This window comes from Chrysochloris asiatica, unplaced genomic scaffold (assembly GCF_000296735.1).
Source record: "Chrysochloris asiatica unplaced genomic scaffold, ChrAsi1.0 scaffold00076, whole genome shotgun sequence".
NCBI lineage: Eukaryota > Metazoa > Chordata > Mammalia > Afrosoricida > Chrysochloridae > Chrysochloris > Chrysochloris asiatica.
Genome location: NW_006408594.1, coordinates 3386482 through 3404963, shown reverse-complemented (window position 1 = coordinate 3404963; position 18482 = coordinate 3386482). Strand labels below are relative to the sequence as shown.

General features: G+C 47.9%; 1 protein-coding gene across 2 annotated transcripts in view; it reads right to left on the bottom strand.

The window, feature by feature from the left end:
• PLA2G6 (phospholipase A2, group VI (cytosolic, calcium-independent)) overlaps positions 1–18482 on the bottom strand; it is a 73516-nt gene that overhangs the window by 6963 nt on the left and 48071 nt on the right. For both annotated transcript variants that reach the window (XM_006865191.1, XM_006865192.1), the window contains 3 exons: positions 16893–16971; positions 11929–12092; positions 10584–10734 (listed from right to left, as the gene is read on the bottom strand). In XM_006865191.1, the coding sequence (XP_006865253.1) occupies positions 10584–10734; positions 11929–12092; positions 16893–16971 (394 nt within the window). The remainder of the gene's footprint in view (positions 1–10583; positions 10735–11928; positions 12093–16892; positions 16972–18482) is intronic.

Sequence of the window (18482 nt, the reverse complement as noted above, 5' to 3'; positions counted from 1 at the left end):
TAATATTTGGCTTTATCTTCTCGAGCTGATCTTTGAAATTTTCTGTTCATCTTTTGGACCTCCTCATTTCTTCCATTTGCTTTAGCATCTCTACGCTGGAGAGCAAGTTTCAGTGTCTCTTCTGACAATCCATTTTGACCTTATCCTTCTTTCTTGTCTTCTCAATGAAAGCAAAAAGTAATTGAGAAGAGCTCCTTAAAATGCCCATGAAATGACTAGATGGTGCCATAGTGTCAGTTTCTCTTCAGCGATCCTATGCACACAGAATAAAGCACTGCCTGGTCCAGGACCATTCTCACAATTGTCATGTTTGAGTCCACTGTTCCTGCCACTGTGTCAATCCATCCCATTGGGGTCTTCCACTTTACAGAGCATGATATTCTTCTCCAGGGACTGGTCCCTCCTGATAATATGTCCGAAATAGAAGAGACGAAGTCTGGCCATCCTGGCTTCTAAGGTGCAGTCGAGCTGTATTTCTTCCAATATAGACAGATCTGTTTGTCCTTCAGAAGTCCGTGGTACTTTCAATATTCTTCTCCCACACCATAACTCAAATGTATTGATTCTTTTCTGGTCTTTCTTTCATGTGCACATGAGGTGACTGAAAATACCATGGCTTGGGTCAGGTGCCTCAGTTCTAAAACTGACATCTTTGCTCTTAAACACTTTAAAGAGGTCTTGCGCAGCACATTTGCCTAATGTAACACATCATTTGATTTCTTGACTTCTGCTTCCTTGAGTGCTGATCATGGATCCAAGCATAATGAAGTCTTAGACAACTTTAATTTTATTCTTCATTTATCATGATGTTGGCCCAGTGATGAGTAGTTTGTTTTCTTTCCATTGAGGTGCAATCCATACAGAAGGCTGTGGTCTTTGTTCTTCATCAGTAAGTATTTTAAGCCCTCTTTGCTTCCAACAAGCAAGGTTGTATCATCGCGTATCATAGGTTGTTAATGAGTCTTCCTCTAATCGTGATGCAATATTCTTCTTCATATAATCCAGTTTCTTGCTCAGCATATAGATTGACTAAGTAAGTATGGCGAAAGAATACAACCCTGGCACACACCTTTCTTGATTTTAAACCATTTAGTATCCCCTTGTTTTGTTCTTCATGAGCATGATTCAATGTTCTGGGATATTCATTTTTCAAAATATTATCTATAGTTTGTCATGATATATGCCAGGGGAACGTTTGGCCTATGGGCTGTATAAAGCCTGTGAAATCATTTGGTCTGGCCCTACAAGGCAACCATAGTTCTAGTCATCACACTGTAGTTGTTGTCAAGTGCTTTCGGGTGGGGTCTGACTCATAGTGATTCTGTATAGGGTTTCCAAGGAGCAGCTGGAGAGTTTGAACCGACAACCTTGTGGTTCAAACCAACCTTGTGATCCAGTGCTTATCCTATGGCGCCCCACCAGGACCCCAGCTGTCACATTTTTGTTGTTGTTCTTAAGTGCCATGGAGTCGGTTCTGATTCATAACAACCCAGTAAAAGGGGTTCCGAGGAGCAGCTGGTGGGTTTGAACTGCTGACCTTGTGGTTTGAAGTCTAGTGCTGATCCTACAGCACCACTCCAGGAGTTTGGGGTGAGCTAATTTTTGAGTTGGTAATTTTCATGGCTTGTGAATGATGTTATAAATTTTGGCAGAAAAAGGGTTCCCTACCCCTGATCTACAAAGTCAAAAGTCAAGTCAATAAAACACAGGCAAACATCATTCGGTATTCTCTGGTTTCAGCCAAGATCCATCTGACGTAGTCATGATTCCCTCGCTCTGCGTCCTCTTCTGAGCCTGGCTTGAATCTCTGACAGCTCCCAATGGATGGACTGCTGCGTTCTCTTCAGCAAAATTTTACGGGTATGTGATAGTAATGATATTTTTAGATGATTTACTGGAGACGGTGAGAGCTGTGGGAAGCAGCAGCACAGAAGCCGCAGCAGCAGGGGCAGAGGAACCAGGAAACTGGCAGGAGTTGGTGTGGTGGGCTTCTCGGCTCATGGAGCAAGAGAGCTGAGTAGCCTTGGGCTTACTAGCAGAGTGCGGTACCTTACTGGTGGAGCTCAAGAGTTTTGTTACAGGGCAGAAGCTGGGCCTCCCAGCCTGAGAGGCCCATGGGGCTGAGGGGCCCAGTGTCCAAGGGGCCAATAGGCCAGCGAGGGGCTCACCCAGTGGCGCAGCTTTGAAGAGGCCGTCCTAATCAAAGAACTATATCCTGAGGAATTTCTGATCCTGAATTGCAACCGTTTCCTTTCTTAATACATTGGCAGGGATCTGCCAGAAAGTCAAGACAGGCTCAGAAGAGGACAAAGAACAAGGGCTATCACTGCTGACGTCAGACGGATCCTGACTGAAAGCAGAGTGCAATGCAGTGGATTACTTTTATGGCTCTTCTAACCATAGTCCTTGTAACTCCCACCAAACAACTTTTCCTGAGGGCAGCAGAGAAGAGCAGGTGTGCTGGTGAGATGCTGGTAGGATTAAACGCTTCAGTTGTGAGTTGCTGTTAGCAAAATTAATTGTGATTGGAACAACCTGGAACTTTAACGCGTATAAAAAGAGCCATCTCCAAGGCAGGAATGGGTATCTCACCACCATCAAAGAAGAGGCAGGAGTGAAGCGGACCCTGAGATGCCTGCTCATTGTTGAATGTCCTTGACCCAGGGACAGAAAGCTGAGACACTGGAGGAGGGGCAGAGGAGCAGCCACACAACAAGGAGAGCAGGAGAGAGAGCAGCGGACTTCGCAGCCCACAGAGCAAGTAAAGCTGAGTGACTTTGGGCTTGCAGAGTAGAGTGACTCGGGAGCGGGGAGAGCTAGATTTGCTGAACCAGAAACTCAGCTAGAGCTGAGTGCCTTCAGACTGAGGCTTACGGTGGAGTGGTGTGCCCTGTGGGCATTTATCAGCAGCCTAAAACTGCTTTATAACATTGCTGGTGCAGGGTTGAGTGCCTGAGAGAGGTCTGCCTATGGGCACAGCTGACGAGAGGCTGCCCTGAACATTTCTGACCCTGAATTGTAACCTTGTGTGGCTCTGGACCGCAAGGTCGGTGGTTCAAACTCACCAGCTGCTTCTGGGAAACCCTACTCAGGGTTGCTATGAGGAACCGACCCGATGGCACTTCACAACAACATCATCTTCCCCAATAAACGCCGTAACTGTGAGTATGGTCTTTGGCTTCTGTGTAGCCACTGTAATGGATTATTGAACCCAGATGAGAAGGTGAGTGTGTGGGGAGGGATGGTTGGTGGCATTTCTTGCACAGCACATACCAGAAAGGTATGTTTTGACTCTGTGTGTAACATTGCCAAGAATGGAAATTCCAGAACACTTCATTGTGGCAGAAATTGACTACAGACCAAGAGGCAGTTGCTTGAACAGAACCAGGGGATACTGCTTGTGTAAAATCAGGCAAGAGGGACATCAGTGTAGTGTCCTTTCACCGTGCTGATTCAATCTTATGCTGAGCCACTCATCCAAGAAGATGGGCACTATGAAAAAGGTTGTGGCATCAGGAGTGGAAGACAGGTCATAGGCAACCTGCAGTATGCACATGAAACAAGCCTGCTGCTGAAAGAGACGAGGACGAGAAGCACTTACTGATGAAGATCAAAGCCTACAGCCTTCAGTATGAATTATACCTTAATATAAAGAAAGAAAAAAAAATCCTCACAACCGGACATTAGCATGATAAACAGAGAAAAGATTGAAGTAGGCAAGAATTTCATTTTACTTGGATGTACCATCAATCTTCATAGAAGAAACAGTTAAGAAATCAGACAATATATGGCCCTGGGCAAATCTACTGCCAAAGCCCTCTTTAAAGAGTTATAGAGCAAAGATGTCACTCTGAGGACTAAAGGGCACCTGACCTAAGCCATGGTATTTTCGATCACCTCATATGGATGCCAGCACTGGACGATAAATAAGACCACAGAAGAGTACTGTTGTGGCACTGAGGATTAACACGCTGGATTGCAAGGTTGGATTGAACTGCAAGGTCAGTGGTTCAAGCTCACCAGCTGCTCCTCAGAAATCCTATACAGGGTTGCTTTGTGTCGGAACTGACTCAATGACACTTAACAACAACAACAAACTACTGCCTTTCTGAAGAAGTACAGCCAGATGCTCTTTAGCAGCGAGGATGGGGAGACTTGGTCTTAGGTACTTTGGACATGTGATCAGGAGGGGTCGTATCTGGAGAACAGCAGGCTTGGTAGAGGGTCATTGATAAGAGGAAGTCCCCCAAAAATTGTGAGAACAGGGTAAGATGGGTAGTGATCAGTTTTGGTGCACACAGGGCTGCGATAAGAGGGCACCGACCTGATGGCACCTAACAACTTTCCTAATAAATCCCATAATCACGAGGTTTGTCTGTGAGTTTTGTGGCCACTGCAATGGATTATTGAACCCAACAGAGAAGCAGGGAGTGGGGTGAGAGGGACAGCTGGCATCAGAATTAGTTAAAAGGTTGGGGAGGAGGTGCATCTGACCCCCACTTCTTAGGAACCAGTTGATGCTGATTCTCTGGTGCCCTAGTGATATCAGAGGAGACCAGACACTGCCCACACCATTGGCACACCATACAAGATGGAAAGGGAAGACTGAGCCAAACTGCGAATAAGAACAAGCCCAGAGAGGAGAGTGGAGGACAGGCTCAGCTTTGATCTCAAGGTACCTTCCAAATTCAGTCAACCTGACCTTCAGCATTTTGACCTCAATGAAGAGCAAAGAAGTGATACACACACATATACATACAAAGACACATCCATAGAGTCCCACACAAGCACGCATACAGACTGGTGTGCTGGTGTGGCTCGTACTACCTTACTAAAATTTCAAGCTTGTAGTTAAGCTGTTGGTAGTCTGAAATCCACCATGGTGGGGGGTATTTATGCCCTGGCAATTGGCAAACAAATCAGGGTCCCCTGTGCCTAGAGATCCAGTTCATCAGCACACCAGTGAAAAAATCTAAATGAATATCAATTTCTTAATAATGACTTGAGACTTACAAACACTAGATTTAATACACAGAAAAGCAATTACATATAAGACGGGAGAAGGTACACGGAATGAAAGCATTTAAAAATTCCTGATTACCTAAGAAGGTAGTGGTCGTAATTAAATTTAGACTTTTTTAAGATGGTTGTTGTTGCTGTTAAGTACTGACTTCTAGCACCCTGTATAGGGTTTCCAAGAAGCAGATGGTGAGCTTGAACTACCGACCTTGCAGTTAACCCTCAGTGCCACAAAAACAAAATCAAAGCAGCAGAACAAAAATGAGTGCCTACATTTCACTTAGTCTCATGGACTAAGAGAGGGATAAGGATAAAAAATTCCATCGACCTAAAAGATGAGACAGATAATAAGAAGCCCAGAACCACAGAAAATGGCATATGTAATCCCAGCTACATTAGTGATTACTTAAATGTAAATAGTTCAGCCATATAAAACTATTAGGTTAACCACACAAGGATCTCATAGCCAAAACAATCAGCTAAATAAAATCTTAACTAATTATAGTTAATTTCAATAAATATGTTGTTGCTAAGTGTCATGGAGTTAGTTCTGACTCATAGCAACCTTATAAAGGGTTTCTGAATAACAGCTGGTAGATTTGAACCACCAACCTTGTGGCTGGCAGTTCAGTGCTTATTCTATAGCGCCACATTAGAAATCTACAAATGGAGCAAATATTCCAGGTAAGATCAAAGAGTAAGAGATTTGATGAAAAGCAAGTCTAACTATCTGCTACTTATAAGAGATACAACTCAAACATAAGGACTCTAAAAGATTGCATTAAAGGATGGTGTCCTGCTCCCATAACCAAAAGAAAGCTGGTATAAAGGTATTCATATTAGACAAAACAGACTTTAAAGTAAAAAACATTCCTAGTATTAAAAGGGTCCGGTCACCATAAAAATTTAAATGCATGCAAAATACTTAAAAGAAAAATTACAAGATTGAAGAATAAAAATTGTAAGTCCCCAGAGTAGAGATTCCAACTTAGCTTGCTCCGTCAGTGATAGAAAACCCAAACCTACTGCCACTGAACCAATGCCAATCCATAGTGACTCTCTAGGACTTCTGAGACTGTAACTCTATAGGAGCAGAAAGCCTCATCTCTCTCCCAAGGAGAGGCGGGTGGGTTTGAACTGCCAACCTTGCCATTTGAAGTTCAGTGCTTATCCTTCAGTACCAGCAGCAGACAGAGATCCTGTAGGGATCTGGAGGAGCCACAGTCTTAGCCACATGACCTAGTGGGCAGGTGCAGAAATTGGCACCTGACACACACAGCATCCGTCTTCCTGTAGACTAACTATTGCTGCTGTTGGGTGCTGGCCGGTCGGTTCCAACTCATAGTGACCCTCACGGAACATTAAAAACTGACCCCAGGAGGCGACAAGCCATGTCCCAACACACTGTAAAGGAAGTACATCAGACAGAGGAGCCCTGGCGGTGCTGTGGGTGAGCACTTGGCTGTTAACCCAAAGGCCAGCTGCTCTTCAGAAGGACATCATGGTGCCCTGCTCCCATAAAGACTGTTGTTGTTGGTAACCACTGACCTTGCGGTTCAAATTGATCTTGCAGTCTAGTGCTTATCCTACAGTGCTACATCAGGACTCCCCCACAAAGATTACAGCTGAGGAAATCCTATGGGTTTCTATTCTGTCACGTAGGGTTGCTATGAGTCGGCTATCAAATCAGTGGCAATGGGTTTTTTAAATCCCACACAGCACGTCCTCTGACCACAGTGCAGTTTATGATGATAAATTAATGATTAATTCCCCTAAGTTTAGAAATTGAGAAATGCATCTCTATCAGTATAAACAAAGAGAGACTAGGATGAAAATGAATGAAATAGTTTCAATTGGATGATAGTAAAAATGCTTATGGGATAGAAATAAAGCAGTGCTTAGAGAAATTAGAACTTCTAGAGAAAAGTCTAAAAATGAACAAGCAAAATATTTATTTCAAGGTCTTTTATAAAAAAAAAAAAGTCAAATAAAGCCCAAAGAAAGTATGTTGTTGTTAATGCTGTCGAATTGGTTCAGGTTTTCGAAGAGTGGCAGCTGCTGGCAGGTGTGAACTGCCGACCTTGCGGTTAGTAATCCAGTACTTACCTCATAGTGCCACCCCAGGACTCCAAAGAAAGTATAAGGAATAAAATATAAGAGCAGAAGTTAATGAAACAGGAAGTAAACATGCAATAAAAGGATTTAATATAGCCCAAAGTTGGTTTTTAAAATAGCTGAACCAGAAAACCCACACCAGCTGCTGATGAGTCAATTCCCATTGATGGCTAATACAATCAAGAGACTTGCGACAAGACAGATGAAGAAGAAAAAGAGGAGGTGTAAATTCTTGGGCATGAAACAGCACAACACACACTGTAGACATTAAAAGAAAACAAGGGGATGTGCTGAACAACTCTAAGTCAATAAATTTGAAAACCTATAGAAAAAACAGAAGAATCTCTAGAAAAACAATCAAAAAGTAACTAGGAAATATACTTTGAAACCCTGAAAGGGCTCCTAACCATTAAAGAACTTGATTCTACCACTGAAAATCTTCTCACGAAGCAAACTCCCGGCCTCCTTGACTTCACCGGCAAGCTCTCTACCAAACAGATGAGACAGAAATAAAGCCACTATTGTTCCACGTGTCCCAAAAAACAGCAAACGAGACTCACTTCCTCACTGCATAAGGCTCCAGGCCTAAACCCAACAAGAGCAGCATATAAATGGCAACACTCCCATCAAGGTCACCCACATATTTACAGATATTTATAAATAATAGAAAATCAATAATCCGCTCCCTCATTCTCAGGCTTTCTTCTAACGTTCTCTAAGTACTAGGCTCGTCCTAAAGGAAACATCTGATAACTGGATCCAGCAAGACATTAAAAGTTAGTAATACTCTGTTAGGGGCCATCGAGTCAGTTCCAACTCAGAGCGACCCTATGCATAACAGTACGGAACACCGCATGACCTGGTTCTGCACAATTGTTGTGACATCTGAGTTCATTTGCTGGGGAAGGGGTCTTCCTCTTTTTTTTGCTGACCCACCACTTTACCAAGCATGTCCTTCTCCATGGGCTAGTCCCTCTGGATCGTATGTCCAAAGTATGAGAAACAAAGTCTCATCATCCTGGTTTCTAAGGAGAATTCTGGCTGCACTTCTTCCAATACAGAGCTGTTTGTTCTTTTGGCAGTCCATGGCACTTTCAGTATTCTTCACCAACACCATAACTCAAAATGCAACGATTCTTCTACAGTCTTCCTTATTCACTGTCCAGCTTTCACATGAGTATCACGGCTAAGGATCAGGTGCACCTTAGACCTCAAACTGGTATCTTTGTTGTTTAACATTTTAATAATAAGTCACTGTAGTTAAGAGCTGTCAAGTTGGTTCTGACTCATAGTGACCCTGTATAGGGTTCGAACTGCTGGCCTTGTGGTTAGCAGTCCAATGTTCATCCTACAGTGCCGCACTGGGACTCCTCACCACTTAGTCATCCCAGAACCTCCCAATGGTGTGTCCACCTCCGAGGATTAGCCGAATTCGGTAATGCTATATGATTTACTCCTCACAAAGCCCTAGGAATCAGACACCATACCATCCTCATTTTCAAGAAAAGGAAGTTTCAGAGCCCACGCTCTGAACCATGTCTCCATACTGCCTTCAAGAACAGTTGTAATAATTTTGAAGAACAATGTAGGACCTGCTGACCCAGATACCAAGACTTCTTCTCAAGCTTATCATGGTGTTGGCAAAGAATACTGCAAAGTCCCATGGACTGCCAGAAGAACGAATAAAGCTGTCTTGGAAAAAGTGCAGCCAGAATGCTCCTTAGAAGACAAGATGATCTCTTGTATTGTAGACTTGTCAGGAGGGTCAGCAGGAGAAAGGAAGGCTCTCAGTGAGACGGACAGTCACAGGGGTTACAACAGTGCGCTCAGGCACGGCATTGACTGTGAGGATGACGTAGGACCAGGCAGTGTTTAGTTCTGTGATGTACGGTCGCTATGAGATGGAACTGACAGGGTGGTACCTAATAGCAACTCCAAGAGGCAGTGGTGGTGTAGGAACCCTCTTGGCACCATCTTAAGCCCATGCTGCCTGGCCTGCTGGCTGTTTTTTTTTTTAGGTCATTTATCTCCTGTCCAAAAGGGCCTGGCAGCCTCTTTATCTGGGTGCATGCATTCCCCCACCCCTAAGAACACACAGTGCCCAGAACAGAGCCGTAGAGACAGAGGTCCTGTGAGGTGCCCAATGCCAAGGGCACACCTCCCTCCTGACCTGGGGATTGCTGCCAGCATCGAGCTGGCCTCGTACACACCACTCACTCTCTGTGTTCCATTAACCATAATATGAGGACAGGACCACTGACTTTGGGATGCAGGGACAAGGAATGTGATGCCTTCTGCAGACTGGAAAGGGCTGAGCTGCTTGCTGATGGTCACCCTTTGGTGGTTAAGGTGGATGCCCTGGGCCCCTGTCCTTACTGGTTCCAGTGCAGAGAGAAAGGGCATCATGAGGTGAACACCCCTCCAGCCCATCCAGCCGTGGACCTTTCTCCCTCCTGGCCCCATGGGCTCTGAGCTTAAGGAAAAGTCCCCCCAGGCAGTAACAGTCAGCCAGCCCAGGTGACTATGCACAACTCCCCGAACTCTCTGTGCTGTGTGACCCCCCTGCATCCACAAGAAGGAGCAACGGGGACTTGCAGTCTCCCACTGATCTGGGTCTAGAAGTGAGCTTAGAAGAACACGTTCATGGTCACACAAGAGCGGCACCACATCACAGAGAGAAGGCATGTCTGGTGTTACCTGGCCCAACCTCTTCACATAGGGACAACGGTTCTTGTAAGGAATGAACACTCATTGCACACTCCCTGTGGCTGGCCCTGAGGAACCCTGCCCTGGATCTTGGTTGTGCTGAGCTCAGATCAGATTCACAGAGGCAGGGGATCGTGTGGTCAGTTGGGTGACAGCCAGGAATAGAACCTCCCAGGTCCTCTCCTGCCCACACATGAGCTCTCTCCCCATACAAACCACCTTGTTTGTTCCCTCCCTTCCGCCTATCACCTATAGTGATAGGACCACCCTGTTCCTCGATGTTCTGGTTACACCACCTGGAAAATGTTATCAAACCTCAGCTTCGTCTACACGATGGGCACAGTAATTCCCTAGGTTAGGGAAGCTTCCAGGGTGTATGGATTGTCTTGTCACCCCAAAACACATGCTGGAACCCCAGTCCCCTGCTGATGAAAGTGACTGTGTGGAAACAAGGTTTCTTTGTCATGTTCACGAGGACCTATGCGGGGGCGGGGTATCCTAGACTAGATCACTTCTGAGTTATAAAAAGAGCAGGGAGACAGACACAAAGACAAACTGGGAAGACAGGTGCCATGTGACAATGGCCAAGAGCCAGGATCACCAGCCTACGTCTGGGTGCCCAGAGGAGGGCCCACCCTCTGTCCTCTGCCTCCTGAAGGGAAGGGGGACCCTCGTGCTCCTCCTGGGCCCACCCGAACACCGTCAGGCTGAGCCCAGACACCGGCTGCAGAAGGTACACTCACTTGGGCTTCTTGATGTCCGTCATCTTGGTGTGTTCACCGAATTCCCGCTTCAGAAACTCCTCCAGGGGCCCAGATTCATAGGGCCGTGAGCCCCGGAACACCTCATCCTTCATGCGAAAATACACGCCGCGCATGTAGGCCATGGATTTACCTACGACGAGGGTTGGTGTGGCAAGCAGGGTCAGCAGGGTACGCGGGGAACCCCCTGGGCCAGCCTTGGGGTCCTGTGCTTCAATCTCTCATTACTGGGCAGACCAAACATACCAGGAAAGGGCCCTTTGCAACTTTACAATTCAATGGCACAGATGACGTTTACCGTGGTATGAACCCTTCATGCTTTCTAAAGCTGAAACTTCGTCCTCATCTCGCAATGTCTGTAGGTCTGTATTCTTTCCTTCAAGAAGGGCCCCTGAGCTGTAGAAACCCATGGCCACATGACAGCTGTCTGTCAGGGAAAGGGAGGGCCAGTCCTGTCCTCTCTCGGGGCACAGACAGGGTCAAGCAGATGGGGCTACGAAGGGACAGCTTCCCCTCAAAGGAAGATAGAAGCTGGAGACCCCGAGGGGTTTAAGCAGTTGGAAAGGGGGCTCCTGCCCACAGGGTCCCTGGACTGTGAAGATGACTCTGGGAGGGAAGATGCCTTCCCTTCTCTGAGGAGAGGCTAGGACCCTGACCACAGCTGGACCCAGGTTCTCTCCGGGAAGGCCGGCAGAGAATGAGGGTCCTGGGAGGACAGAGGCCAGGAAAGGTGCTGGGAAGTGAGCACAGTGGGGACGGGAGAGAGCTGGCTGTGCAGACAGAGACCCAGTCCTGGCTCTGTCCTGGTCCACCGGTGGGTGACCCTCTCTAGTCCTCAGTTTTCCTATCTGCCAGGGCAGGAATACTCTGGTCACCTCACAGGGTGACAGTGAGAACCAGCAAAATGAACAGAAATGCTTATTAGTAAAGCTTATTAGTGGACAATAAAGTCTCGTGTGACTTGCAGACAGTTAAGCCATCTCTTTTCAGAGCCCGTGAGGTGTTGTTCACAGTAGCCTCCTGGGTGACTGTCCCCTGAGATTCCACAGCACCCAGGAAAGCCCAGGAAACACTCAGAGGATGTCTGTCTCTGTACCCCAGCACCCTGTGCAGGCCCCGGCCCATAGCAGCCTGATGTCCCCGAGGACCCTGCCTCAAGCTGCAGCCCACCCCCCAGCCTCAGCCCCCACACCCTCGCTGCCCTGCCCTGCACTGTGCCCTCGGGTGCAAAGCTCTGAAATCAAACTCAGCACCCTTTGAGGGAAGGCTGCACCCCGCCTCCCCGTCATCCCCCCCACCCCGCCTGGGAAGTGGGGGCTGCCCTCACTGTGCAGAATGGCTAGGGCCAGAATGCCCCCCGTGCTGGTCCCGGCGACCCAGTCGAAGAGGTCCTTGGTGGCAATGCCGGAGGCCTTCTCAATGGCAATGAGGAGTTGGATGATGACGAGCCCTTTAACGCCCCCTCCGTCCAGGCAGAGCAGGTGGTCGTGGCTGTGGACAACACGGTGGGAGAGGAGAGGGGCTGTAGCAGCCTCTGTGGGGCCTCGCTGCTCCCTCAGTGCAGTACCCGGGCTGATGTGACAAGGAGCAACAAGGCCCTGACCTCACAGAGCTCACGTGCTAGGGGGTGCCGGGAAGTCACAATGGCTAGAATTGTGTTCTTAAGAGAATATGTGTGGTAGCCCCTATACTGTGGATTTCTTCCCACTTTGGAGTAGAGTTTTCTCAGTTAGGTTAGTGAAGCCATACCAGCATAGGAGGGTCCTCAGCCAATCACTTCTGAGACATAAAGAGAACAGATTAGGCAGAGAAACTAGGAACAGAACACAGGTAGAGGACAACAGATACACACCACGTGGAGATCACCAAGGAACAAGGAAGGGGTGCTGAAAGGGGACAAAGGTCACCCCCCAGAGCTGACACACAGAGAAAGCCAGGGCCCTGAACTCAGGCTTCCAGCCCCCTAAATTGTGAGAAATACGGTTGGTTTGTTAAAGTCACTCCTTGTCGTATTTCTGTTCTAACAGTACTAGAAAGCTAAGGCAGCAGTGAAGGGTGACACATGCAAGTATTTCAGGAAGTGAAAGTGGGCAAGAAAACAGCAGGTCAGAGGAGCCAGGGTGTCTACAGGCCTCACCATGAGGTGCCATCTCAGCAGACTGGGGCCTGGCTTCCCCAGGTTAGAAAGGGAGCACCCTTAAGTAGCAGTCTGATTGGGTCAGATCTATATTCCCAGGACCAGGCCAGGCCCCAAGCCAGTGCTTGACAAAAGTCTATTTGAATTAAACAGACTGGAAAAGTTAGAGATTGAATTGCTGTTGTTAGGTGCCATCAAGTCAGTACCAACTCATAGCAACCCTATGTACAACAGAACAAAACACTGCCCGGTCCTGGGCCAACCTCATTATTGTTGCCATGCTTGAGCCTACTGATGCTGCCACTTTGCCCATTCATCTCACTGGAGGGCTTCCTCTTTTTCTCTGACACTCCACCTTACCAAACATGATATCCTTCTCCAGCAATTGGTCCCTCCTGACAATATGTCTGAAGTATGAGAGACAAAGTTTGGACATCTTGGCCTCCGAGGAGCACTCTGGCAGCACTTCTTCCAACACAGATCTGTTGGTTCTTTTGGCAGCCCATGGCACTTGCAATATTCTCCCCCAACACCATAACTCAAAAGCATCAATTCTTCTATGGTCTTCCTTATCCACTGTCCAGCTTTCGCATGCATATCAGGTTACTGAAAATACCATGGCTTGGGTCAGGAGTACCTTAGTCCTCAAGCTGACATGTTTGCTCTTCAACACTTTAAAAAGGTCTCATGCAGCACATTTGCCTAATGCAATATGTCATTTGATTTCCTGACTGCTGCTTCCATGAGTGTTGATAGTTGATCCAAGAAGAATGAAGTTCTTGACAACTTCAATCTTTTCTCTGTTGATAAAAATGCTGTTTATTGGTCCAGTGGTGAGGATTTTTGTTTTCTTGACATTGAGATGTAATCCATACCAAAGGTTGTGTTCTTTGATTTTCATCAGTAAATGTTTTAAGTCCTCTTCACTTTCAGCAAGCAAGGTTGTATCATCTGTATATTGCAGTCTGTACTCCAATTCTGATGCCACATTTTTCTTCATAGAACCCAGCTTCTCGGATTATTTGCTCAGCATACAAGTTGAATAAGTATGGTGAAAGAATACAACCCTGTCGCACACCTTTTTTCATTTTAAACCATTCAGAGTTCTCATGTACTGTTTGAATAACTGCCTCTTGGTCCATGTACAGATTTCTCATGAAATCTGGAACACAATTAAATGTTTCCAGAATACTCATACTTCGTTCGCAATATTGTCCAGAGCTTGTCATCATCCACATAATCGAAAGCCTTTGCATAGTCAATAAAGCACAGGTAAACATCTTTCTGGTATTCTCTACTTTCAGCCAAGATCCACTGGACATCAGCAATGATATCCCTTATTCCATGTCCTCTTCTGAATCCAGCTTGAACCTCTGGAAGTTCTCTGTCAATGTATGATCGCAGCCATTTCTGTATCACCTTTGGTAAAACTTTACTCACATGGGATATTAAAGAGATTGTCCGATGATTTCTGCATTCTGTTGGGTCACCTCTCTTTGGAATGGGCGTGAATACGAATCTCTTTCAATCAGTCGGCCAGATAGTTGTCTTCCAAATTTTTTGGCAGAGATGGGTGAGTGCCTCCTGTGCCAACTCACTTTCTTGAAAGATTTCAATTTTTATTCCATCAATTCCTGGTGCCTTGTTCTTTGCCAATTCCTTCAATGCACCTTGGACTTCCTCCTTCAGTATCATTGGCTTTTGATCATATGCTACCTCTTGAAACGGTTGAACATTAACCAATTCCTTTTGATACAATGACTCTGTGTTTTCCTTTCATCTTCTTTTGATGCTTTCTGCATCATTCAATAATTTGCCCAGAGAATCCTTCAATAATGAAAGTTGAGGCTTGAATTTTTTCTTCAGTTCCCCCAGCTTGAGAAATGCTGAGTGTGTTCTTCCTTTTTGGTTTTCTGACTCTAAATCTCTACACATTTTATTGTAGTATTTGACTTTGTCTTCTTGAGCTGACCTTTGAAATTTTCTGTTCAGCTCTTGTACCTCCTTATTTCTTCCATTGCTTCAGGATCTCTACCCTGGAGAGCAAGTTTCAGAGTCTCTTCTGACATCCATTTTGATTTTTTCCTTCTTTCTTGTCTTCTTAATGACTTTTTGCTTTCTTCCTGTATGATGTTCTTGATGTCATCCCACAACTCTTCTCGTCTTCAGTCTTTAGTGTCTAATGTATCAAATCTGTTGTTCAGATGTTCTCCAAATTCAGGTGGGATATATTCAAGGTTATATTTTGAATTATGTCGCCCCAAATACATCTAGAAATCTTGGCCCCGTGTCTGTAAACTTGATCTGTTCAGAAACAGGTCTTCTTTGTCATCCTAATGGGATCATATCCAAGTAGGACCCCAAACCAAACTCACTGCTGTTGTGCTGATAACAACTCCCAGCTAGCCTGTAGGACACAGGAGAACTGCCCTGGAAGGTTTACAAGGCTTTCCAGAAGGACACGGCCCATCTTTCTCCCAGGGCGTGGCTGCTGGAGGTGAACTGGCCTATGGGTTAACAGTAAAGCACGTAAGCACTGTGCCATCAGGGTTCCTTGATCCCAGTAGGATGCAAACTAAATAACAGCCACTTTTAACTCTTAGAGAGAACAGAAGGGACACACATTCACAGGGGAAAACAGGACATAAGAGGATACAAGCCAATGATTGCCAAGAAATGCCCAGGGCTAAGGATAAGGAAGGAACCAAATGGCCAAGACCTTGTTTGGCACGTCTAACCTCCAGAACTGGGAGAAAATGACCTTTTGTTCTTTAAAGCCAGCCCCCTGTGATATTGGTGTTATGGCTGCACTAGGATGAAGACAGGATGGATGGGTGTGGAGGTCGTTCCTGAATTAATGAAACTTCAAGGGTAAGTGACTAACTGGCACACCACCACAAAGTGGGCACATGGTACAGGTTGGATTAGGGTCTGGGTCTACTGACTCTCCGAAATGCCAGTCTTGCCAGGTTTTCCATGCCTTGGCTGCCCAGCTCCTGGGTTACAGAACCCTCTGGCCATCTGCTATCATTGGCGATGCCCTAGAGGAACCCCACCATGGGTCTGACCCAGACCTAGAAACTTCCTTCCAGTCTCATGGTTCTAGCTCAGCTTAAATGTCACTGTCTCAGAGAAGGCCACCCTGATGCTATCAGGAGGGTCCAGCTCTGCTGGCTGGACGCGTCCCTCACACAGTAACAGTCCCATCTGTCTGCTCGTTTACTCTCTTTCTCCTAGGTGGGCTAGAGGCTCCCTGAGGGCAGGGGCGGCATCTGCTCTGTGCAGTGCTATCTACCCTTGGACGTGCAGCACCTCTCTCCTGGCCTCTGAACTGTGTGTGCATGGCACAGGGGAGGTGAGGGCCAGGATGCTGACGGGCAATGCGTGGATCTGGCTGCCATCCCTGGAGCAGAGGTTGACAATGGGTGTAAGCTGGGAGGGGGTCTTGCCAAGCAGGAACCATATGAATTTGGAAGGCGTGGGCAGTGTCTGTGCCTGACACTCACTGTGTGTGACGTCAAGCGGGTCACTCGACCTCTTGGGTGTGCATCTACAAAGCAAGGTTTCTAAGGGTATTGTGGTGGTTGTTCACCATCGAGTCTGCTCCAACTCATAGTGACCCTGTATAGGGTTTCTGAGGAGCAGCTGGTGGGTTTGAACCACTGTGGTTCCATCCAGTGTTGATTCTACAGCCCCTCAGAAAGCTGCTGGGAGCCGAGGATGGGAGCACATTTATGTGGCTAACTTGCTCTGCTGACTGGCACTGGCTTTGGCACAAGGGGCTGGGCTCAAGCCTTAGGCATCCCTCTTTGTGCCCCTTCACCCATGCCTGTCCCCAGGGAAGGGCCTGAAGGACAGCAGCTGACTGGAAAGCCAGTCCACCCAACCAGCTGCATGGAGGCTGCAGGCTAAGGAAGCGTGTGGGGCCAAGGAGACAGGAACAGCCTCGTAACAGCACTGACATTCCCCCAAAGTGGGACTGGCCATCTCCCCACTCCCCAGACCTGGACAGGGTGGCACCCAGACCCAGCCTGAGTGGCACCAGCCCCACCCCAGTCACAGGTGAGGGAGCAGACCAGGTGCCCTGTGAGCCAGTCCCTGCTGGGAACCAGGTGGGTACACTGACCTCGCAGGCCAGGATGCAGGCCACTTACCTACGCTTCTCATCCCGAAGGGAGCTCAGGATGAAGGCTGGCTTCCGGGCCCGGGAGATGTACCTGATGTCCTGCAGTTCTGTGGAGGACAGGCAGACGGTGCTGGACTGGCCTGACCCTGCCAGCCCACTGGCCCCGAGAGCCAATCTACTACGGCTGCACCCCTCGCCTTGCTGCCCCCTGGGACAGAGGGGTTGCAGTGCCAAAGGGAGCCTGCTGCTCTGGGAAGGGCCCCACCCTGCACCAAAAGTTCCTGGGATTCCCCTCAATATCTTCCTCCTGAACACCGCAGAGCCAGCCCATGATGTCCTGTGCTTACAGTTCAAACTGTTCATGTATCTATGCTGATGCGGCACGAGGCGCAGAAACACCAGAGGACTTGTCCCAGGTCATGTGGCCACAGGGCAGGGGCAGGACATTCCTTATGGCTTAACTTCTTGAATGATGGGGAGAGGATCCTAATCGTACTTCAAATGCCCCTTGTCCCCATTCCAGATCTGGAAACTTCCTCAGTAGTCCCTCAGATGGAATCCACCCATCCACATTTCCCCCATGCCCCAGGCCCACCATCCCATGTCCACCCCAAACTGCCCCTGCTGACAGGCATCCCAGCCCCCGGGAGCCTGGCCCAGTGGTGCCCTATTTTGACATGGGCAGGTCCACCTGGGACCAGACATGAATCTAGAAGCAGCAAGGCAGCGTGTCTGCAAAGCGGCGTGCCTCCCTCCCCGGGGCCATGCCAGAGAAGCAGGAGACCAGCCAGGAGCAGGCGACAGCACTGAGAGCCAGGGACAGTGCTGAGGTGGACGTCCATGTCTGCAGGTGCAGCTGAGAAAAAGGAACAGCAGCAATGCAGACAACAGCTAGCCCACAGGCTCTCTCAGCCCAGGACATTACCCACCGGACCATGCGCCCCAGGCCCACCGTCCAGCCTGTTGTGGGGGACTGCCTGCCTGTGGATTGAGATAAAAATGCAAGGTGGTGGACGTTATGGCTGGAGACCTGGGCAGGTGAGGACTATGGCCACTAGTTCTCAGCCTCTGCTGAGCTCCAGGCTGGACTGGGCTATCCGGAGTAGGGGTGCGGCTATCTATTCCCCTCATGGTAACCAAAACAGTCTGGCTTGCCAAAGATGGGTTCCATGGCCAGTGGGACCTTAGTGGGGCGCGGGATGGTGGGGGACCCAGCTGGTGGCAACACCTGAGAAGGGATCTCTCTCCTCCCTGGGCAGCCAAGGAGACATGGGGTAGATGCCTCCGAAAGCCTGCAGGTCACTCAGTGGCCACCAGTGGGCGCTAAGCCTCAGAACAACAGAGACAAAACAGTGAGAGGAACCCAAAGCCCAAAGGTTCTGTCCCTACTGTATGGCTTCCAGGCCACGGTGAGCTTTGGGGGATGTCCTCTCAAGGCCGGTGTCCAGGTGACTGGCTGTCCTACCCAAACCCACTGCCACTGGGTCGATTCCAGCTCAGAGTGACCCTTGGACAGAGTACAACTACGCCCTAGGGTTTCCAAGACTATAAATCTTTATGGAAACAGCCTCCTTGTTCTCCTGCGGAGAGGCTGGTGGGTTCAAACTGCTAACTTTTT